Source organism: Mchenga conophoros, linkage group LG7 (assembly GCF_057382185.1).
Source record: "Mchenga conophoros isolate Kocher_MC1m ecotype Shallow Benthic linkage group LG7, M_conophoros_male_GT1.1, whole genome shotgun sequence".
Taxonomy (NCBI): domain Eukaryota; kingdom Metazoa; phylum Chordata; class Actinopteri; order Cichliformes; family Cichlidae; genus Mchenga; species Mchenga conophoros.
In genome coordinates, this window is record NC_140532.1 from 44,469,063 (window position 1) to 44,487,765 (window position 18,703).

Here is an 18,703-nt window from a genome sequence, read left to right on the forward strand (position 1 = left end):
ACACTTACAGCAGTCATCAAATGTCCTTCTTGCCAACAGTGACTGATGCGCAGTGCGTCTCCAGATGAGGCCTGTAAAACTAGCCTGAAATGCTACGCTTAATTTTTCAGTGTGAGAACTTGAATGAGACAGCATGATGGGTTTGGATTGACGCACCAAAAGGATCAGAATAAACGGAGGCAGGTGGAGGGTTCCCATGTGTAAAATCTTTATTATGTGCACAGAACTGTTCGTCAGGGGGAGGGGTTTGAGTGAAACACGAGCTGGGTGAGTGGTCCCTTCCCAACACCAATATACACTGGAGAGGGCAACCTTTGACCCTTGACAGTGACGAGAGGCACCACTACATTTGCACAACATTTACACCAGAGAGATGCACCCCTCCCACCCCTCTCCCTCGATTAAAACCCCAGTTAAATTTAAAGCCCAGAAGATCAGGAATAAAATGTTTTTTTAAGAAGGGATTCTTTCACATTCATAAATCTGATGGATTATCATTGAGCAAACTGATGGGAGGAAGAAGCATATACTGTTTAAAAAAAAACAAAAAACAATCCAGGTTGTTTGTCATTCTACCAGGCTGTGACTGGAATGTACAACAGGAGAAAGAAAACAAAATGTAAAAGCAGTGCATGAAATGGCACACAATCCATATTTGGCAACACAAAAATGAACAATGGAAATACTGATGCTACATACAGTTGTAGAGTACAAACGTTACATAAGAACCACAATTTGAAAAAAACAAAACAAACAAAAAAAACAAAGAAAATAAAAGAAATTAAGACTGTTCCTTCAACAAAAATGTCTTTGCTTCAGATGTGAACACGGGCTGCGAGAGTTTTTCCTTTTCCCGCCGTGCTGTCGGGGCGAAATGTGAGACAGAAGGCTTTGATGAGGAAAGATAAAAAGTTCATCTTGGAATGTGGGCTTGGAATCGTCACGGGGACGATGCCAAGCTCGATGAAGCCGAATCTGTTGAATTTGGCCGTGGCTGACCCCATCTGGTCGGTTCTCTCCCTAAAAACGACGAGTGGTCCTGGGAAGGGGCCGCGTCTTACATGGCGACCTTTGCGACCTGCTCTTCCAGTCTGGCGATGCGACGGTCCTGAAGGATGACGCGGTCCCTGAGCGACTTGAACTCTCGGAGCACCTCTTCCAGCTTGTCTTCCATTTTCTGGTCAAAAAACACAGAGTGAGTTAGCTCCATGAAGCCATTTAAAAACGTCGTTTATCATTTTAAACATTTAAACAACTTTTTGGAAACAGTGATTTTTTTATTTATTTCTTGACTTAGAGACCCTGCAAGCAGTTAACATTTTCCTTTGCTGTCACACTCAATTGTGACTCCAACACCCGAGTATGTGCTGATCCATAATTTTAGTGAATTGTTCCAACCATAATAATTACTGGGATCGGAGAATTGAAAAGTCAGCTAAAAGAGGGAGCAGTAATGAGACGACGTTACACAACACAGATTCGGCTTTTCAGTCCCGACACTCACTACTGAGGATTGTGGAGAAGCGTGCTTCTGGACAGTCGGGACATTTTCCACTTTTGTGGCCGGCTTGCTCTCCAGAACATTCGTCTTGACCACTTTCAGGTCCCGGTTCTTTGTGGAGACGTAGCCATCTTTCAGTGAGATCAGGATGGGCCCACCGTTCTTGCCCGCAAACCACTCCTCCGCCTCCAGGGAGGGATCAGGGCCGGCCGTGTCTGGGTACAGGTCGTCCTGGAACAGATCCGACTGGGCAGGTGCAGATGATACAGGGAGAGAAAAAAAACAAAAACAAATGTTGAGGTGTAAAAGTTAGAGGACCTGGTCTTTAGAGCAGCAAAGGAAGCACAGCAGGCAGGTAAAGCTATATAAACAGACTTACCTTACGTGGGACTGTCATGATGATTGGTTCGCATTTTCTCTCGTGTAATTTGTAAAACCTACAGAGAAAGTTAATATTAGACAAGAATACGAGCTGTCAGAGGAGCAAAAATATCAAAAGAAGTCCTACTTCTAGTTTCTAAAGCAGGGCCAGGGACTAAAATTGGCCTGACAAAGACTCCAATCCGGACAATTGGACAGCTTTAGAAAATATAAAGGGGGACATAAGCTTGGGACTTTTAACTGCATTTTCATAAGTTTTACAGCTTTTCCAACTGATAAAAGCCTTCGCGCATTGATGTAATATGAATGAATGCCAAAGCAATAGACATTTAAACATTTGAATAAAAAGATGTCACTATTATAGAAGTTTTTTCCCCCCTTATGGCTTTACAGTAAAAACAAAACAAAAACTTTCCATTATGTTAAATGAGTTTTACATGAAGTCTAAAGTGTGAATATTTTGATACTGAACATCTGTGGATTGTTGGTCACATAAAATATTATCTTAAGCACAGATTTTGCTGCTTTGGGCTTAGAGTGAAGTTTGGATTAAGCTAAAAATAGAGTTATGAACTTAACACACTTGTTTTGCTGGCATAAATAACCACCACATCTACATACACACACACACATTTTCTATGGTATACCACAACTACATTATTTATAAAAAAAATATTCTGTGATTCCCTCAACTGTGAGTCACATCTCCTTGGGGACTTTCCACTTTGAGAATTACTGGTAAATCTAATTTGGGGAGGCTGCGGCTCTGGAGGTAGAGCAGGTCGCCTACCAATCAGAAGGTCGGCGATTCGATCACATGTCTACATGTCGAGGAACCCCAAGCTGCCCCTGATACACGCATTGGAGCGCAAGTGCGTAAATGTTGGGTGAAACGGGATTAGCCTTAGAAGAAAAAAAAGCCCTTCTATGCATATGGGTGAATATGTAGAAAGAAGGTCCTTTGAGTGCTCAGTCGACTCACAGACTTGCTCGTCTCAATAAACACGTCCATCAAAGACTCATCAGGCAAGCTGTAGTAAATTTTTGACAGAAAATAAAACTAATGATATTTCCTTTATATTTTTATTTTAGTTCATTTTTCCAATTTCAAAAAAAGAATTTAATTTAGCTTACTTTTTTAACATGTCTCATATTCCTTTTAATGAACTAAAATGGGTTTTCACATTGAATCGTAGTTTTTAGTTTATTTCTAGTTAACCTTGGACATCGAGTAGAAATATTATTACTGTACCTTGCTATTTCACATTTGTTGACATCCAGACCTCTTTTCGGCATGTACCCCATGCCCCTCTGGGGCTCCTTGGTGGAAAAGGTGTTGAGGTAGTGAACGAATGGTGCCTCATCAGTTATCTCAAAGTACCGAATGCTGCTGTCACCCTGAGGACACATTCACAGCTTAAAGTTAAGTTTGTGAAAAGAGTGATAAAGGGTAATTCAAATAAAAAGAAAAGCATTTGTAAATAAGAGGTTGATGTACCTTTCCACACAGGTAAACTATGTTGGTGTCGGGGTCATAGAAGGGCAGCAGGACTCCATTACTGGTGTCCATCTCTTGAACACATATTGGTTCATCCATGCTATCCTGGAAACATAAAATTCCTCCCATGTAGTGACAGCATAGTGTCGGATAACATTTACAGATCTAATAGATCTGCCCCTGTTAGACTTTGATTTGACTGCCCCCAGCTGGAGATGAGGTGTCATAGCCTCAGAGTACAGATAAATGCTCCTCCTGTACCAATCAGGACAGGAGAAACTGACGATGCCCCTGATATTTTGACTTGTATTATTGGACAGAAAGCAAAATTCCCTAACCTTAACATTACTTTAAAAGACAGGAGTGTCGTGAGGATAACAGTGTAATGTGACGTATCAGTGTGTTCAGTATTAAATGACTTCAGTGACATACAGTTTTCCAGAGGGCTAGCTGGCGCTCGCTCATGCGGCTGAATCCAGTGGTGAAAATGTTTCCATCTGCTAAAAAGATTGCTCTCATTGGCCGAGCTCCCTCGTGAGCTTTGTCCTTCTCCTTAAAACAGAAACACACTGGTCAGGTTTGGCGATCAATGCTTTGAAGTGAAGCGCTACGGCCCCCGAATCCCTCAGGGCTTTCACTTACCGCCACAATCTTTTTTTTACGAGGGTCAATGACGCGGACCTTCTTGTCCTTGCAGGCGGTGCAGAGCAGGCTGCCGTTGCGGCTCCAGCTGACACTAAAGATAACATCAGGGTGCATGTCCTCCAGGTTTATCATAGCCTCTCCTGTGCCCACATTCCAGATGATGATCTGATTGTCACACCCTAAAATGGACACGCACAGTGTGAGTGCACACGCCTCTTTGTCCGAGTTTATTTTCAGCACTTTACACCACACGGAGCAATGCAACGACGGTAGGGGGTCGAGATAATCGGTCAGATCTGGAGTTCAGCTGTGTGCAGAGGATGAGTTACCCATGCAGGCAGCATTACTGCACTTGGAGGGAATGGATTGTTCCAAAGCTTCAGGTAAAGGTTACCTGCGCTGAGAAGAACATTGCGTGCGGTGGGGTGCCAAGACACAATGCCAACCCTTTTAGAATGGCCCTCTAACACAACCACAGGCTCTGAAAGGGGAGATTCCAGTCCGTTCTCAGGTATCTGCCAGACCTACACCGGACAAAGAAAGTTAGAGAAAATCTGCTGAATAAAGATCTTTTTAAATAAATATTACACAGAAAGTAGTGCAAGTTTTACAGCGGTACATTAACTCCATTCTAGTTTATAACAACATCCTATTTTCTCTTATATTATACAGCACATAGTTCACAATACATAAACTGTAAAGGGCAACTGCACTTAAAGTACTGCTCTGTTAAATACTAAAGCATAAACCATAAAAACCCCAAGAAAAATCAAATGTCATGTTCTTACCATGACTGTGCAGTCCTCCGAGCTGCTAGCAATGACATGGTCATTATGAGGACACCACTCGATGTCCAACACTGGGCCTGTGTGACCACATACTGTCGGGTAGGCCTTGTCTATACGGCCAGTCTACAACACACAGCACAAGCTTATTATAAAGAGGTCAAAAAGTGTAAGCTAAGGCAGCGCAGTCAAGTCTAGCTAGCTGATAGGAGTTAAAAATAGGCAAAAATTGCCAACAGAAGCGATTCAGTCCTGTTGAATTTTAGTAGAAAACACATGTTCATTCACAAAAGTCTGTTTAATCACATTTAGTCCATTACAACCCGTAAAAAGAGCACCTAACATTTCACGATGTTTTCCAAAGACTGAATTCATTTGTGGCCGAAGTGGAGGTGGTGAACTTTGATATTCAGCTGCAAAACAACTTGCTGCAGACGGGAGATCAGTTTAATGCTTTTTGGGTATTTACTTAAAATCTGATATCCAAGTATCATTTCTGTCTTTTCCACATGACTCAAAGTAAAAGCACTTTACTCCAGATGTAGGACACTGAGCAGCAACTATAACCTAATCATCCAAGCAGCCTAAAATAATGTCAGAGCAGCTGTCCTCTGTGTGGATTATGTGTTGACTGATACAGCTGTAACATGACACAAACTGAATGCCTTTAGAATCGTGCGAATTTAAACATTGATTATCTATGGGCCAACAGCAGGGGCGCACTGAAGAGCCGGTATTCATGGTTAATTCACCATTTTCTGAATGACAGAGTGTGCTGCAACACCCCCTGTGCCTCTGGGTAAGCTTTACACTATCAGTGTCCAATTTTTGAACCAGGAACAGTTTTCTAAAAGATTTTTTTTCCAACCTGACATTTAAAGCCACAATTTTTGCCTTTGATATTAAGATCAAAAACATTTGCAATGTCATTATGAAACACCCCAATCACATCATATCCATAAGTTCAAATGGGCCTTCAGCCGAGTTCCCAGCTGCGCTGGTCTGAGTATTTAAGAAACTGCTGGTCTACTAGGATTTTCCCTGTACAACTATCTCTTGGGTTTGCAGACAATGGGAAACTATCCAGTGAGCAGAATTTCTTTGGGTGGAAATATTTTGGTGATGTCAGCAGTTAAAAAATCAATTTAAAAATAATCTGTTAATATATAACAGATCAAACCTTGAAGCAGATGTGCTACACCAGCAGAAGACCAAACCAGGTGTCACTCCTGTCAGCTCAAAACTAAACTAAAACAAAATGAACCCAATTTACACAGCTTCCACAAAGTTGGACAACAGAGTGGAAAAACACTTCTTGCTCTGATGAGTCTCAGTTCAGGTGATAGAGTTAAAATTCAATCTAAACAACATGGTGGCCATCACGCCTACTGGTGTTGGCCAGAGGGGCCGATGGCGCGATATGGCAGCCTCGCTTCTGTCAGTCTGTCCCAGGGCAGCTGTGGCTACAACTGTAGCTGCCTCCACCAGTGTGTGAATGTGAAAGTGAATGAATAGTGGAATTGTAAAACGCTTTGGGGGTCTCGAAAAGCGCTATATAAATGCAATGCATTATTATTATTACTAGTACCTAATAAAGAGGCCGGTGAGCATATCTAGTTATAGAACTTAGAATGTCTTTGATGTTGCGCCCAGACAGGTGCTGCTTATATGCAAACATTCTCTCAGTAGATCAACTAATTGGTGGTCACTGAGATCCCCCCCAATCTTGTTTTTCTTGCAATTATTATTGGTGAACTCCGAAATGTAACAATTACATATATTCTTATTCATGAGGTGCGTAAAGTATAACAGCTTTCACACTGTTGTTCAGTAGCTGTTTCTATCTATTCAGTGTTGTCGTGGTGTTAGCTTGTTTGGCCAGTTCTGAATATGAATTACCACTTGGATACTGTGAGCTGCATTTAAAGTGAAAAAACGCTGCACTATCATATCACATGAACATCATTTGAGGGACATTTTGTAACAAAATGATTTCCCACCACAGCGGAAGAAAGAACATCACAGATCACATCACACGACTGCACACTTCTATTCTCTCTTATATCATTTAAATGGATCTGCCATCACAACTCTTTGACACCGATGGAAGCAAGGCATCTCACCTTTTGGAGAGGAAGTACAAGAAAAGCACCTCCCCCGCTGGCCTCTATGATGATGGCGACAAACTTGGGGTTGACGGCACAGAAGGAGCTATCCCACGTGACCCTGGACACGCGGATGTCATCGTAGCACTGGTCGTTCCTCACGGCCTGGCCGAACACGTGACGGAACTTGCTCTGTCGCACAACTCGCCGCATCATATCTGCAGAGAGGATGTCAGGGTTTTGTGCATTTTGCAGGCAAATGTTCTAATTAAATGACGACAGTTTGCTACACAAGTGAAAACCAAGTGGCCTCTTGGTCTGCACAAATCTGACAATTACCTCAGATTTGTGCAGACTGGTAAACGCACTAAACCAAAGTTACCTCGGGGTAACTTTGGTTTAGTGCCAGCACAGACTCTCATCTCACATTATGCTCATTAACAGTGACTAAATTTGGTCCTGTGCATGCAGAGGAAACAAGTCGGCTCTACCTACTGGCAAATGCTATGAAGTTAAACCATAGAAGAAGACGCATCTTGCATGCCGAGTGTGACACGTACACATTAGATGGGTATATTAAAAACAACCCAAGGCGGTTCATTTCAAGTCTTAAACATGTACATACAAAATGTATTTTGGGTCTATTGATTCAGATGCAGCAACGAAAGTTCAGCCCCGTCATCGCGGATGTTATATTTTTAAAGTGCTGCATCAGTTCCTGTGAGCACACCACAGATGGCCTGTTGTTGCTCCAAGATTCTGGCTATGATCTGAATTGTTGATGCACGCTGGAGCTCTGTGTGTCTTTAAGCACATTACCCCCGTGTCTTATTGAATTCAGCCCAAGTCATCAGGTAGTAAGTGCAGACATCTCATGAAGTTAACCCTGGCTTGTCTTAGGCACAGTCTATTGTAATTCCTAAACTCTCGGTATTCAGGACTTTTATTCCGTTTTAGTGACAGGCTTTATTGTATAATTATGTGGGAAACATCCTGTCTCAGGACAGTAATTAAGGTGCCAGTCTGAACCGACTGAGCGTTACACAAGCTGCAGGCTTTCTTTTTTCCCTCTTGACATCCACAGGTCTGTCAACACACCAAACCCACCTGCTTTCACACGTCGAGCCACAGATTCTGAAAATGGAAAGCTGAATCACGCATTATTTTTGACTACCATCATTTTTTGGCAGTTTAGTTAAAAAAAACAAAAAACAAAACAGCTTTGCAAATAAGTTTTCCAGAATTTTACTGATTTTAAAGACATTTAAAGCAGAATGAGCTGCTCCAGTCTCACCAATCTCAATGTGTCAAGATAAGATTGACGCTGTAAAGCCCATTATACACCCACACTGAATAGATGTCTTTGATTATTCAGGCTGGTTAGACTTCAGGACTGTGCGCATGTGTACAGATCAGGACTGACTGACACTCTTCTGTAGTTTTGCTGCATCACGTATAATAATGTGGCTGCTTTTTAATTCATATTTAGTGTGTAAATAACTACCTCACCAGCCACAGTTTATACTGCCCATATGGAGAGCACTGATAATGCCTTAAAAGCACTTCTATCTGCAAATATTATCACACCTTTGTGCAATATAAGGAAGTGGTGAATTGCTCTTCCTAGAAATACAATGCTTGCTCTGGAAATTCCCATGGCAATTCCCAAAGCTGCAAACACTGACCACATTGCTGCAGGGCTGCATAATGCTTGAACAGCAAAGCGCTGCTGTTTACAGCCCATCGGAACAGCATGTTCCCTCAGTCAATATTAGATCTCCATTCAGCAGCAGTCACCGTCACTCCACATATTCACCTGACGAGATGAGATGCCTCACAACCCCGCAGGCTTTAGTTGATGCTACTTATTTAAAATGATGCTCTCTGCCCTCCACCACCCAACCCCAGCACACACATCACTGAGCGTCATGATGGTGGCCTTACAGACAGCAGAGCACACAGTATTTAGCCTTGACGCTGCAGGTAAAGACTAGTGCTAACATTTTGTGGTCCGAGAGTCAGAAGGGGGACAGTTTGGTGTGTGATGCTAAAAAGACTCAGTCAGCAGCCCCCCAAGGTGTGTGGCCTCCCTGGCTGCTATACTCACAGTCTGGGCAACTGTGATTAAATGGGTGTGTGCGATACTGCCACTTTAAATCCAATTCAGCTTTTGTTTATAATAATGGCCACATACATGGGATATATATTTTAAAATTAAAGGCTGAGTATTTCATGTACGTCGTATTCATTGGAGGCTCTGTGCTAGCGTTAAACAAAGGTTGCTGGCTAACGTTAGCCGACACAACCACAAAGCTCCGCATGTCCCCTCCGCCCCCCGCTCTCCTCTTTAAATCAGTTATATTAATAATTTTATTTAGCAGTCAATGTTCACTTGTGATTTTAGATGACCTCTTCAGACTCTTAAAAGTAGATAGTTACCGTTATTTAAAAGCTTTACGTGCCATTAGCAAACCGGCTTTAAAGAAGAAGAAAAAGAGGATGGGGGGTGGACATGTGTGTTTTGGTCAGTATAGGGTTTTGGGGGAGCATTCCCCAGAGATATCCAAGAAACACAGCACTAAGCGAAGTTTAATCTAAGCTTTAACCAAATACGGTGTAACAGACTAAAAATTATACGGTTCAGGGGAAGGTGATAACCGCAGACACTGTTCCGCCGCACTGCCGGGGAGGGGGGGGGAGCTCGGCAGCTGTGCCGGTGGGCCGGGGCTGGGTCACCAGCAGCGGCGGGCACGCAAGCGTTTCACCGCCAGCGAGTAGGAGGCGACGGGCGGGGAGTGTTTTTCCTCACACATGCGGGGTTTGTGTGTGGTTCACTCAGCGTTTACCGGGGACGAACTACCGCTGCTCTAGCAGGGCAGCGCGTTTTGCATCCTAACGGCTAGCTGCTAACAGTTAGCTGCGGTGGAGCTCTGCCAGCTGACGCAAGTGCAGATATTTCCACCCAAAGGTTTTTTTCCCCCCTTCTTTTTTGGCTGCTCCCATTCTCAAACCCATCCAACGAGCTACACAGATGCTGCACAACAAACCACTGATATATAACACGCAAAATGCACAATGTCACTCTTTCTTACCTCCTAAATCTATGCAAGATTTTTCGTACGCACGGGGAAGGGGAGGGGGGGCAAATCAATCACAACTCATGAATGTGGTAGTTTAGGCGGGCCCTTATCCTGCAGGACGTTGCTAGTATCCCTTGACTTCACCACCAAAAAAAAAGAAAAAAAAAGAAGCCCAGCCGCAATGCTCTTATTCCCCTTTCTTCACTGCAGATGGGTAGCCAGAGGCAATTTAAAAAAATCTAGTGGTATTTCAGGATGCCAGATGGCAAACAGAGCATCTCCAGCTCGGTCCTCACCTGCGGAAGTCTAGTATTCGTCTATTCTCATCTCGTTATTGAATTCAATAGAATACGCTGACGACTGGCTACGGCACATGCGCAAATGAAAAGTCGGATTTTTTTCTTTGCTTCTGATTAAATGGGATGGGGTTTGCTGGAAAACTGGGTGTCTTCGCTGTATCCGCGTGTTTCTGTTTAAGGAGACATTCTGAAAATATTCGTTTAGCGCAAAAAAATGTGGAAAAACAGGAGCATCTTTTGTGTGAGGGTCCCTCCCCTCCCCCTCCGTCCCATTCCTCCCACCTACCAGCTTGTCCTGTCCAAAAACATGAAAAAGAAAGGACGAGCGCTCATTTGTACTGTTCTGTACTTTTGGTATTGATCCACTATCAAGTAAATACAGGGCCAGTATTACCGATACCAATGCTTTAAACCTATGCGGACACCTTATGTTTAATAATTATTAAATCACTGTGATTTTTTACTTTCCACAATGCCTTTCAATTTTTTATGTAGTTTGAAAGGGGATTTTTGATTTTTTTTTTTTGATTTTTTTTTTTTTTTTTGGAGACCAGGAATGTAAATATGCCTTTCTTTAAAGCACTTTCGGACAACCTTCGTTGTTTCTGTTATGCTATAGGTACTATAGGCCATAAATAAAATAGACGTGACAGTCGGCACAAAAGGTTCGGACATTTTTCACAGTGGATGTTTAAGGTGTATTGGTTTCATCCTATCGCGTTAGTATCCATCCCATACCAGTGTTGGTATGGATACTATCGATATTTGGATTGATCCGCCGACCTCTCGCACCCAGTCTAACAAGGGGAATCAGCCATTAAATGCTGCCTTTGTTGAATTAAGTGACTATATTTTCACTGAACATATTTAACCTCCTAAGACCTGAACTCTTCCACGACATGCATTTTTAATTTCTCTTTGATATTTGGGCATATTGGGGCCTGATGAATGTAGAAACAAAGAATTTTTGTTTTTAAGAAAAATGAGAGCCACATATGAGGATATTCATTTAAAATTTTGATAGAACAGTAGCAGTATAATGTCCTTGTAAGTGGATATCAGGCCCATGTAGAGCAAAATTTAGTATTTTGGTCTAAATAACCCAAAATGTGATGTCCACATATGTGGACGGCAGGTCCTAGGAGGTTAAAGCAAAGTACAGATGAGCTAAGTACAGATGAGGACACAAGTATCATCTCCTCCCCCATGAGATTGAAAGTTTTTGTCAAAATTTTCTAAACAAAAACTGACCTTTTTATTGAGCCACAGCACAAACCACTGGTATGCAATGATGTGCTTTAATGTTATAGGTTGTAAAATCAAGTTAAAACTGAGGGTTATCTTCCAGTTTACACACAGTATAAAAACACCGGCAAGGGTTTGACCTGTCACTTGAGAAAACATTGTGCCAAAAACAAAAGAAATCAGTTTGGGCTTGAGAAAAAAAAAAGATTCTCTCAAAGCAGGAGATGGATATACAAAGTTATCACAGTGTTGCCAAGCTGGAATGGGAGCTAAGGTGGGAAGCACAATATGTCAAAGACTCTGGAAAGAAAATTAGAAAAAGACACGAATAAAGACCCCAGAACAACTGCCAGGACATCAGTGAATGACTTAGCAAGGTTGAAAATTGTAGTCTCAAAGAAGACAACCACTTGAACCCTGCACAGGTAGGGACCGTGAGGTTGCAGAGCAAGAAAAATTCCACTTCTGCAGAAGAGACTCCTTCAAACCAGAGTTAAGTATGCCAAGGACAACCTGGAGAAAGATTATGAATAATGTAAATGTGTTCTTTGGTGAGATGAGACCAAACCAAACTTTGGCCACAGAGAAGGGAGAATCATACAACCCAAAGAACACCGTCCCTATAGTGGATCATGGTGGTAGAAGTGGGCATTCTTCAGTGTGTCTGGAACTGGACAGCTCATTAAGGTGGGAGCACTCATGAAGAAAAAGTATGTGTGAAGATTTTGAAAGAAAAACTCAAGCAGTCAGCAGCAAAACTGGATCTAAGTTGTCGCTTTGTCTTCCAACACGACAACGACCCAAAACATACGCCGCTTCACGTGAAGAACTACCTCCACATTACTGATGTATTGCACAAATGAGAAAAATCTGTGGCATGAACTAAAGAGCGAGGTTCATGCCACAAGACGATCAAATCTGGACGAGCTTGAGTGATTTGCCAAAGAAGAATGGGCTGGATTTGCTGAGGAGATGTGTGTTTGACTTGTCCTCATCTGTAGATGTTTGTGATAGAACCAGTTTCCCTTATTGCTAGTTGATGCCTAAAATAAAGGGTTCAGTTGTTTTTATGCAGTCTAGTAATTACATGTCTGATTCAAATTTTTTTTAAAGTTGTTATTGACCTTTGGGACAGATAAGAAAGTAACAGGCCTATTTCAGGCCTTTCATTCCCATCATCATGTCTTCATAAAGGTCAACACTGACTTCTCATTAATTTCTAATGCTGCATTTCCAATTTCTTTTCCCGCTTGTTACATAAGGACAAGGGCTTTGGAGCCTATCCCAGTATGTGTCAACAGAAGTTGGGGGAAAATCATGGACAGTTTCCAAGACTGCCACTGGGATTATAAGGTGGTCTGTTATATTAATATTCACATTAACACCTCAGGGTTAAAACTAGAGTATGCGGTTTGTGACTGCTGTTCATTACCTAGACCTTATTGTAGACTTCTGTTTCACTCAGCATGAGTAAAAGGCTTGCTGTAAATAGAGCTGTAAATAGAAATGGAGCTGTTTTTGGTTATTGCTTTTACCTCTTCAAAGAAATATCTAGCTCCACTACTCATCAGCCTCCTGCTAACTCTATCTGTCAACTGTTTACTCCTGTCCACAAGAGTTATGACGTTAAAGGTCAGACTTAAAACCAAAACAAACTACTTAAAGAGGCCAAAAGGACACTTCTTAGAGCTGCAGGAAACTGCAGCGAATTCTTCTCTGGGTTATCAAATGAAAATATATTATGGAAACACTTTCCCTCCAAATAACTGGCACTCAAGCACATCAGTCTTAATCAGCCCATCGTTATGTAGACAACCATGACCTTACTTTGAACATAAATGTTTGAATTGATCAAACGACACTTCTAGTAGATTTCATATACCACGAGATAACTATTTTAAGTGAAAGTCAACATTATTGCTTGCATAAATGGTTTGATAGAATATATGTAAGAACTTACCTTTCTTTGGAGACTGTTGCACTTCTGCTGGCCTTTCTTTGGATTTCTTTGGGACATCAAAGGCGTTCTTCATTTGGGATACTTTGATGCTCGGACTCTGCTCTGACACACGAACTGGAGCTTTGGACCCTTCAGGTCCCCGTCCGGCTTGATGTCTCTGCATTTGGTTTGCTTCTCTGATAATTTTTGCCACAGGCTTGTAGGAACCAATCTCACTGCCATTCCCTGCATCTCTCTCAGTGCTGCGATCACTTATATCTCTATGGTAAGCATAGTTAACGTGGTTATGGTCGCTGACCTGTGTGTGGACTGTTTCAGGTTGGACCTCTGGGTCTATTTCTTTTTTCCCTGAAGACGCAGGGTTTGGTCTTTCACCTTCATTCTCAGCTGTGACCTCCGGTTTGGGAAGTGTCTCAAATGGATTCGAGGGCTTTTGTGCGTAGGGTGGAGGTGACCATTTACTTCTGGTCCGTCTCTCTGGGAATACTCTTTTCTGCCACATGTCCAAGTTTTGTGTCTCTTCCTCTGGAGACAGATTTGCCATTCGCACACAGTACTCGAAGTCAATCATATCTCCATACCGGTCATCCATGTGCCTCAGTGAAAGATGGTCCCAAGGGCTAAGGTCAGCAGAGAGTCGACGAATGTTAGCTGGCACAGTGTAAGTGCCCTTTTCATCCCACAGTAAGCACATGTCCTGATTAGCTAGAGTGCTGCACGGAAGGTCTCTGTTAAAATGAAAAGTGTGCCTCCTCTTGACCCTCTCCTCTGAACGCAGGTGTTCCTTTCCTCGTCTTTGCACATCTGTAGACATTAACTGTGCAGTTTTCAGCTTTATAAATGGATTTTTAGGCTTTTTGGGAACCGGTGGCGGTGGACCTTTGATTTTGGGCTTTTCTTTTGTCACCGATTCACCTTTGTTAGACGTGGCGTCTGATGCCATTGTTGAACTGACCGCATTTGTGTCAAGCTGCTTCATCATTGTTGTGTCTCTATTGGGCATCACATGAGTTAAAGGTGGAGGGGTGATGACAGCAGAGAAGCAAACAAGCTCGCTCTCCTTCTTTAGGCTTGCGACCTGTATCTTTCCATCACAGCCTCCATTCTCTGGCAGAGGAGGACTAGGGATCAAATCACATTCTTCCACTGTAAATGGGGGATTGTCTTGCAGTAGCAGTGTTATAGAGTTGGCTGCTTTGCCAACATCTTGGCTGTCATCTTTCTTGGTGCATGCTGAAACAATGCCCGTGACCCCTGCTTTAGCCCTCTTATACACAGCCCCAGCAAATCTGTTCTGGTACGACTGATCCACTTGTTGTCTTTGTGCAAGAAACCCCGAACTGTGGCTTTCCTTATCCTGACTTTTGGATTTGTTTAGCGTTGACAGGTGCTCCTGCTGGATGTCAGTAGAAACTTTCTCCTTGGTGTGGTCTCTCAAGTTTTGCTCCCCCTCTGCTATTCCGCTACCAGTTGTCTCACTCTGGGCTCCAGCTCCAACACAACCAGCTCCTTTTAGCTGACACCTGCTGCCTGTCACTTCAGCCAAACGTTGACCCATTTCCCTCTTAAAACAGACCGTGGGTGAAGTCCTAGCATGTGTGTCAGCTCCCATTAAAAGCGTGTCAGAGTTTCCTCTGCTTTTCTTTTCATTACCCTTTTCCCGAGGGGTATTCTTGGAAGGATGTACAAAGTTATCGTCATTGCAGATATCTGGTGTGTCTTCCTTACTTCCTCTTTTATTTAGTGATTCAGGCTTTTCTGTGTTTATCCTGTGCCTCAAAACAATATCGTTTTCCCTTTCCGGTGACGTCCACGTCTCATCCTTCTCAAGAACCACAAAGTCTTCCTCAGTAGTTGGATTGCATGTGGCTGATTTCTCCATGGCTGTAGTCCCAGCACAGGCCACAGCCTTATTCTCAGAGCCTTGCTTTTTGCCAAACGTTTGTCTAGTCTCCTTAGCCCTCGGGACAGTTTTTGACTTCTCTGTATTTCTACTTACTCCACCCACCCACTCTGTCCTAGTGTTCAGAGGGTGCTCCTTCTGACCTAGAGGCCTGATTGGCTGCCCACTTTGAGGGTCTGTCCATGGAGATGTGACTGTGTGCTCCCATGCTTTCCCAGTGGCTAGGCTGCTGCCACTGATCCCACTAATCTCACCAATACCCCGCGGGGTGACAAAGCTGCCATCATCCTGCTGTTTGCCCTCGTCTTGTTCTGCTACCTCTGTCTGCTGTGTATCTCCGGTTTGCTCTGAACAGTCAGAGTTATCAAGTGAGTCTTCGTCTTTTTCCGACAGCCTCTCCAGCTTCTGGCCCATGGCTGTTGCTCTGTCTTAGCATTAGGAAAAGAGCGTTAGGGACACTTCAAGATTCAGCATGGCATAATGAAGTCACGCGGATGGCTTGCCTGCCCATCCCAGTGAGATGAAATCACACAACAGACGCTACCATTATCAACTATCTTGAGTCTTTCTCTATTTTTGCATAATCTTCTGCACTGTTCACACCTGCCCTCCTGAGGCCCCTCTCTCTCTCTCTCTTCCTATTCTGTCAAAGAGGAATGCTGTGGCGGCTATAATTAAAGTGGGTCTGGCTGCTGCCAATGAGTCAGGAGGCCAAAAAGGAAACACGACGAGTTATATAGGAGGTCAGCTGCCAGGTGCCAAGGTCAGACAAGGCAGTCTGAACAAATCTAATATCACTGAATAAACACATAACACCTAAATCACTACATTAATAAGCATTCAGTAGCATCTAATCCATGTTTTGTATAATTTGTGAGTGCAAGAAAATACATTTTAGTCAAGCTTGTGCCTTTGTGAGGCGTCATGCGCTGTCAATTACTGCTTCTGAGACAAGGCGTGTTTGTGCTGTGCGTGCCTGCCTTCAGACTGTCTGTAAATGTTTGTGATTGTTTTGGTGACGGGGTTTAGAGAAAGGTCAGCTGGAATCGTTTGTCCAGGGTCTGATGAGAACAGAGTTTAACCACAGACATGATGATGGATGGTGTAAGGTCCATTATTACAAAGGGGAAAACAGCTTAACGGGCTTCAGTGTTATGTGGAATTGGTATTCTTAGCTTTCAGGCAAACCAAGTGCAAAGCAAGGAGAGTGTATTGTTGCATGAGGTAGTTTTGTGCACACACAGACTTCATTTCAAACACCAAATCATGAGCTGCCGCATGAGAAGTTTTCTCACTGAGTAATCGCCATAGTAATACGGATTTTGCTGGCTGAAAAAGGAGTGAGGAAACTGACCAAACCTCTTCAGGATTTGGAATGAATGTACTTCTGCTTCAGCCATTTCACGCCTGAGGAGCACCAAGTGGCTCATCACTTCTTTTAAGCTTGTCTACCTACCTAATAAGATAAAAACAGAACTGTTATCTTTGAACCTTGACCCCTGTTTTAGCTCCCTTCACATAAGATAAAGATTGTGTCGAATCTTTACCAATTAAAAAAAATAATTCTGTTTGTTTGAATGTAAAAATATATTATTCTATTAAATAAAGTGATGCTAAAGTGATAGCCAATGGGAAGGTGGTTCATCCAAAAATATGTTTAAATACGTATCTAAAATTAAATAAATAATGCTCTTAATAATACTGTGAGTGTCTGATGGGAAGGTAGGATGTAATTCATCATTCATTGTTATTTCTCCAGCTCTGGTTATCTGTTATGCGGCTAAAAACAGCTCGACTTGCAGCTTTACTGTATCTAAAGTGTTAAAGTGTTATTTTGGGATGGCTGTGTTACAAGGGCAGCCGGTGGAGGCATCTGTGACACTGACTTTTAAACCCCCACCCCCTCTTCATTTCCCATTCATGTGTCTGTCATGCTTTCAATAGTAGGCACACGGTTTATAAGAGACTTGTGACTTGGAGTACCCAAACTATTAGCCTGGTCTCTGCATAGGCTTTGTTTTTCCAGTTAAAACTACATTACTGTTCCTTTAGAGTGTTAACTCACAAAGTAACAAGCTCAAATTCAAATTCAGACTGTCAGTACAACGGGATGATATTCAGATGCATTATCTAGTCTGACAGTAAAATTTCCATAGCTTTCTGTACGGCTGGTCATAAAAAGGTAAATGGCCTTCAATTTTAAAGGTGGCATGATGGATTTAAATAAACTAAACGCTCCAATAAGGTGTTTCTTAAACTTGAAAAACATTTTCATTAAACATCTACCATACATATGTAATTATATAATTACATATCCATATTAAACATCTAATGATAGTAGATGGTGATACAGCAATGGAGCTTTTCAAAGCTTGAATGAAAATTCTTATGTTGTTAAATGTCATGAGGCAGTTACATACATTTTTCTACTAGCTTTCTATTGTAGTCTTTACTGTTAATGAATACTTTCTGAAACTATTCTGAATTCCCCTCGAGCAATTAACTGTCCATAGTTTTGAATGTTATCTAAGCACCACTGACATGAAAACACTAAAAATGTTTACAGAAAGCAGATGGAAAGAGGAAGCTACTTACTGAGGGTGATGTTTCAAACAGATGCTTCGCACGCCCGTAGGACTTTGGACTTTTTGCTCCTCCAGCAGTCACCTGCCCTGTGATGTCACACCGTCTTCATTTGACTAATTCAATAAGGGTGCTTTCTGCTCTGTCCATTTGACTAAAAGAGAAAGACAAGACCAGAAGATTTGCTGGTCAGATTTGCTTCATTTCCCTTACATTCTCTTTAGTAGTAACGTACCAACATAACTAGACTGCATCTAAAGAAATTTTTTTTTATTTTTAACTATAGGTACACCTTACTAGTACCAGGTTGAACTCCCATCAAAACAGACTTATTTTTTCATTGCAAAGAATCAACAAGATGTTGGAAACATTCCTCAGAGATTTTGGTCCATGTTGACATGATAGCACAGATGCTGCAGATCATAGATGAGACCTCCTGTTCCACCACACCCAAAGGTGTGGAAGCCATTTGTACAAGAAACCAGTATGAGATGATTTAAGCTCTGCGACAGGGTGTGCTATCCTGTTAGAAGCAGCCATCAGAAGATGTCATAAAAGGATGGAAATGGTCAGGAACAATACTCAGGTAGTCTATGGTGCTTAAATGATACTCAATTGATAGTAAGGAGTACAAATAGTGCCAAGAAATGATCCCCTACACCATTACACCACCAACAGCCACCTGAATCATTAATACAAGGCAGGATGGATCCATGCT

At 42.4% G+C, this 18,703-nt stretch overlaps 1 protein-coding gene across 2 annotated transcripts; it reads right to left on the reverse strand.

Moving 5' to 3' along the window:
• Positions 1-186: 186 nt before the first annotated feature.
• Positions 187-15,620, reverse strand: coro1cb (coronin, actin binding protein, 1Cb). Of its 2 annotated transcripts, none has more exons than XM_085279543.1 (11): positions 13,500-15,620; positions 6,934-7,133; positions 4,814-4,936; positions 4,420-4,549; positions 4,023-4,204; positions 3,813-3,932; positions 3,381-3,485; positions 3,135-3,280; positions 1,881-1,938; positions 1,505-1,747; positions 187-1,177 (listed from the first exon to the last, which is right to left on the reverse strand). In XM_085279543.1, exons 1-11 carry the CDS (start codon positions 15,379-15,381, stop codon positions 1,058-1,060), a joined length of 3,309 nt encoding a protein of 1,102 aa, XP_085135669.1. In that variant the 5' UTR covers positions 15,382-15,620; the 3' UTR covers positions 187-1,057. The 2 variants fall into 2 exon arrangements, with proteins under 2 accessions (XP_085135669.1, XP_085135670.1); XM_085279544.1 differs by lacking the exon at positions 13,500-15,620 and adding an exon at positions 10,008-10,401.
• Positions 15,621-18,703: the final 3,083 nt, after the last annotated feature.

What these genes read in the sequence shown, in the direction of transcription:
- coro1cb (XM_085279543.1), bottom strand. Translation starts at nt 15,381, where the DNA reads ATGGAGAAATCAGCCACATGCAATCCAACTACTGAGGAAGACTTTGTG. An exon ending in GCAACAGTCTCCAAAGAAAG is followed by an intron (nt 7,134 to 13,499) that starts GTAAGTTCTTAC and finishes TCCTCTCTGCAG; the next exon opens with ATATGATGCGGCGAGTTGTG. An exon ending in CGGAGGACTGCACAGTCATG is followed by an intron (nt 4,550 to 4,813) that starts GTAAGAACATGA and finishes TGTCCGGTGTAG; the next exon opens with GTCTGGCAGATACCTGAGAA.